This window comes from Alligator sinensis, unplaced genomic scaffold, assembly GCF_000455745.1.
Source record: "Alligator sinensis unplaced genomic scaffold, ASM45574v1 scaffold1298_1, whole genome shotgun sequence".
In the NCBI taxonomy this organism is placed as follows: Eukaryota; Metazoa; Chordata; order Crocodylia; family Alligatoridae; genus Alligator; species Alligator sinensis.
Genome location: NW_005842192.1, coordinates 441,712 through 445,826, shown reverse-complemented (window position 1 = coordinate 445,826; position 4,115 = coordinate 441,712). Strand labels below are relative to the sequence as shown.

The 4,115-nt window shown below is 53.7% G+C and overlaps 1 protein-coding gene across 9 annotated transcripts in view; it reads left to right on the top strand.

Annotated features, from left to right (window-relative positions):
- NBEAL2 (neurobeachin like 2) overlaps nt 1-4,115 on the top strand; it is a 132,976-nt gene that overhangs the window by 113,285 nt on the left and 15,576 nt on the right. For all 9 annotated transcript variants that reach the window (XM_025207344.1, XM_025207345.1, XM_025207348.1 and 6 more), the window contains 2 exons: nt 226-359; nt 3,061-3,264. In XM_025207344.1, the coding sequence (XP_025063129.1) occupies nt 226-359; nt 3,061-3,264 (338 nt within the window). The remainder of the gene's footprint in view (nt 1-225; nt 360-3,060; nt 3,265-4,115) is intronic.

Below are 4,115 nucleotides of genomic sequence, written 5' to 3'. Positions count from 1 at the left end.
ACTCTTTCCTGCCTATGCAGGGGGTCGGACTCGATGATCTATTGAGGTCCCTTCCGACCCTAGCATCTATGAATCTATGAATCTATAGGAGCAAGACCCACCAGCCAGGCCATATTAGGAGCATGGGTCAGACCCCCAGCTCTAGCCCTGGCCAGGGTCAGGGGCAGTGCAGACGCAGGAGAGGAGGAAGAGTGACGGCTCTGCTGCTTTCTGCCCTTCCCCCAGGGATTGGCTACGACTTCAAGCGCCCCTTGTCCCACCTCCGGGAGGTGCATCTCCGCCGCTATAACCTCCGCCGCTCAGCACTGGAGTTCTTCTTCATCGACCAGGGCAACTACTTTGTCAACTTCAAGAAAAAGGTCAGAACCTGCTCCTGCCTCTACTGTCCTCAAAATGGAGCTCCCTGGGTGTCCTCCCTTCCCTTAGTGATATGGAAACATAGTTGGGGGCATAGTTTGGGCATCAGCATCGGGCTGGGAAACACCCTGCTCCTGCTGGGGCCATCTGAGGGGTCCTGGCGGTCAGCAGAACACCTGCAGCACATTAGCAAAGAGTCCTGGGCAGGTCTCCCTTTGAGGGATTGTGTGCTGGCTCCCTGTGTTCCCTAAATCAGGCAAGGGGATGTGGGGGTTCCTTGCAATAGGTTGAGACAGGGAGTCCATTGTGCAAAATGGTCAGCCCATGGCACTGGGTGAAGTGCCCCTTCCTATGGAGTTTCTCCTCTGGGATGGGCAACAAGATGGTGTCCAGTTGGTGTGTGACCCTGGCACTTCCCATTCTCCCCCTCCCCATCATCCATCAGATACGAGACAATGGGCATCTTTCCCTTCTGTCTCCCAGCTGGGGGGCTGGTCTCCCCAGCTCTGTCTCTGTCCATGCCCACAGTTCCTCACTCCTTCTACCCCCGTCACTGTGTTCCCCCCGGGGCAGCTGAACCTTAATGCTGCCTTCAGCCTTCTAGACCTGTCGGGTTCTGTCCACGTTGGCTAATGACAGTGTGAGCAAGGACTCCTTCCACCCTCTGCCCCCACCCCACCTCTGCTTCCTAGCCCAGCTCCTTCTGTCCCCTGACTTGAGTCCAGGGAAGGGTGTTATCATGCCAGGACGCCTGGGTTCTGTGGGATTCCTGGGCACAGAATCATAGAAAATGAGGGTTGGACGGGACCTCAGGACGGACCCCCCTGCTCAAAGCAGGACCAGCTCCAACAAGACCATCCCAGCCAAGGCTTTGTCAAGCCAGGCCTTAAAAACCTCCAAGGACAGAGATTGCACCACTTCTCTGGGGAACCTGTTCTAGTGTTTCATCACCCTCCTAGTGAGAAAGCGTTTCCTAATCTCCAACCTCAACTTCCCTTGCTGCAGCTTGAGCCCATTGCTCCTTGTCCTGTCACCTACCCCCTCTGAGACCAGCCCAGCTCCATCCTCTTTGCAGCCCCCCTGCAGGGAGATGAAGGCTGCTATTCAATCCCCTCTCAGGCTTGCCTTCTGCAGACTCAGTCAGCCCATTTCCTCAGCCTCTCCTCACCAGTCCTGTCCCCCAGCTCCTCAACCATTTTTGTTGCCCTCCGCTGGACTCTTTCTAATGTGTCCACATCTTTTCTGTAGTGTGGGCCCCAAAACTGGACACAGGACTCCAGATGTGGCCTCACCATTGCTGAATAGAAATCAGTTCCCTCAATCTGCTGGCAATGCTCCTACCAACACAGCCCAGGATGCTGTTAGTCTTGGCAACAAGGGTACACTGCTGGCTCATATCTACCTTATCATCCTCTGTAACCCCCAGGTCCTTTTCTGCAGGGCTGCTGTTTAGCCAGTCAGTCCCCAGCCTGTACTGATGCATGGGATTGTTCTGTCCTACGTGCAGGACTTTGCACTTGTCCTTGTCAAACCTCATGAGATTTCTTTTGGCCCGATCCTCCAATTTGTCAAGGTCACTCTGAATCCTAGCCCTACCCTATATCTACTACTCCCCCAAGTTGGTGTCATCCACAGACACTGAGCATACACTCCATCCCATCATCCAGATTGTTAATGAAGATATTGAACAAAACCGGCCCCAGGACCAACCCCTGGGGCACTCCACTTGATACGAGGTGCCAGCTAGACACTGAGCCATTGATTACTACACATTGAGCCCCACAATCCAGCCAGCTTCCTATCCACCTTACAGTCCGTTCATCCAACCCATACTCCCTCAGCTTGCTTGTGAGAATGCTGTGGGAGATGGTATCAAAAGCCCTGCTAAAGTCAAGGTATATCATGTCCACTGCTTTCCCCGCATCCACAGAGCCAGTCATCTCCTCATAGAAGGTAATCAGGTTGGTCAGGCATGATTTACCCTTGGTGAATCCACGCCGACTGATCTTAATCGCCTTTTCTTCCAAGTGCATAGAAATGGATTCCTTGAGGATCTGCTCCATGATTTTTTAGGGGACTGAGGTGAGGCTGACTGGTCTGTAGGTCCCTGGATCCTCTTTCTTCCCTTTCTTAAAGATGGGCACTATGTTTGCCCCTTTCCAATCATCTGGGACCTCTCCCAGTCGCCACAAGTTTTCAAAGATGATGGCCAGTAGCTCTGCAATCACATCAGCCAACTCCCTCAGCACCCTCAGGTGTCTTGCATCTGGCCCCATGGACTTGTACACATCCAGCTTTTCTAAGTAGTCCCTAACCTGTTCTTTCACCGCTGAGGGCTGTTCCCCTCCTCCCCAGACTCTGCTGCCCAGTGCAGTAGTCTGGGAACTGACCTTGCTTTTGAAGACCAAGGTAAAAAAGGCACTGAGCACTTGAGCCTTTTCCTCATCCTCTGTCACTAGGCTGCCTCCCCTATTTGGTAAGGGACCCACATTTTCCCTGACCTTCCTCTTGTTGCTAAATAAGACCTGGGCCAGGCTCCTTGCCCTGCTGTCAGGCAGAAATGGATTCTATGCCCCTACTGTATGCATGGAGGTGCCTAGGGAGAGGCACACTCTCAGTGTAAACCCTTATGGACGATCTTGTTTGCTACCACTGCTGTCCCATTCTCACGGGCGCTCCACGCTTCTGCTTGTGTCTCCACAGGTCAGGAACAAGGTCTACTCCAGCATCCTCGGCCTGCACCCACCCAACCAGATCTACTTTGGCAGCCGGTCACCCCAGGAGCTGCTCAAGGCCTCAGGGCTGACTCAGAAATGGGTCTACAGGGAGATCTCCAACTTCGAGTACCTCATGCAGCTGAACACTATCGCAGGGCGCACCTATAACGACCTGTCCCAGTACCCGGTGGTGAGCTTGCCCCTCTCCCCTCCCACTCTCCTGCCTCCCCAACTCCCACTGAAAACAGAAGCTCAGGGCTTCAGACCTTAGTTTATCCCTTGTTGACTGGGGTGACTCCTCTTCTGCTCCCCTCCTCTGATTATCCTACTCCCTGCTCCAGCCCAGCCCCCTGCCATTGCTTTCTTCTGGAGTCCCGTCCCCTCGGGGAGCTTTTTCCTGACTTTTGTGTCACTGTAGAAGTAGCAGCTGGTGAAGGAGCCTGCTCCCCCTGAGCATGTTGGCTAGGCCATGATTTAATCTGGGCAGATCCTGTCCTGAGGCTCAGAGGTTAGAGAGCCCCCACACTGAGCAGCCTCAGTAGAGGACACCGAAAATCTGGGTCTCCTTTGACCATCAGTCCCCTGCCTTCCTCCCAAGGGCTTTGGTAAGCTGACGGTGCCTTAGAAGTCTCATTATGGTGGCAGGTGGCTGGTGTTACTAGACAGTCGGTCCTGTCAGTGAGCTTTCCAGAAGGCAGCTAAGCAATTGGCAGGTGTTAATTCATCATTTAAGGCATCAAAAGTCAAAGTCAACTCAAGCACCTTGCATTGACAGCTCTCATAAGGACGCTCAGGTGTTCCAGTCATGGAGTTTGCATAGTGTGACTGTCTGGGCACATGCCCCGAATACACCTAATTTCATAGAATCATAGAAGTCGGGTCGGAAGGGACCTTGTAGATCTTCAAGTCTGACCCCCTGCCTGGGCAGGAGGAAAACTGGGCTCAAGTGACCCCAGTCAGGTAGGCATCAAGCCGCTTCTTAAAGACCCCCAGGGTAGGAGCCAGCACCACTTCCCTTGGAAGTTGGTTCCAGATCCTAGC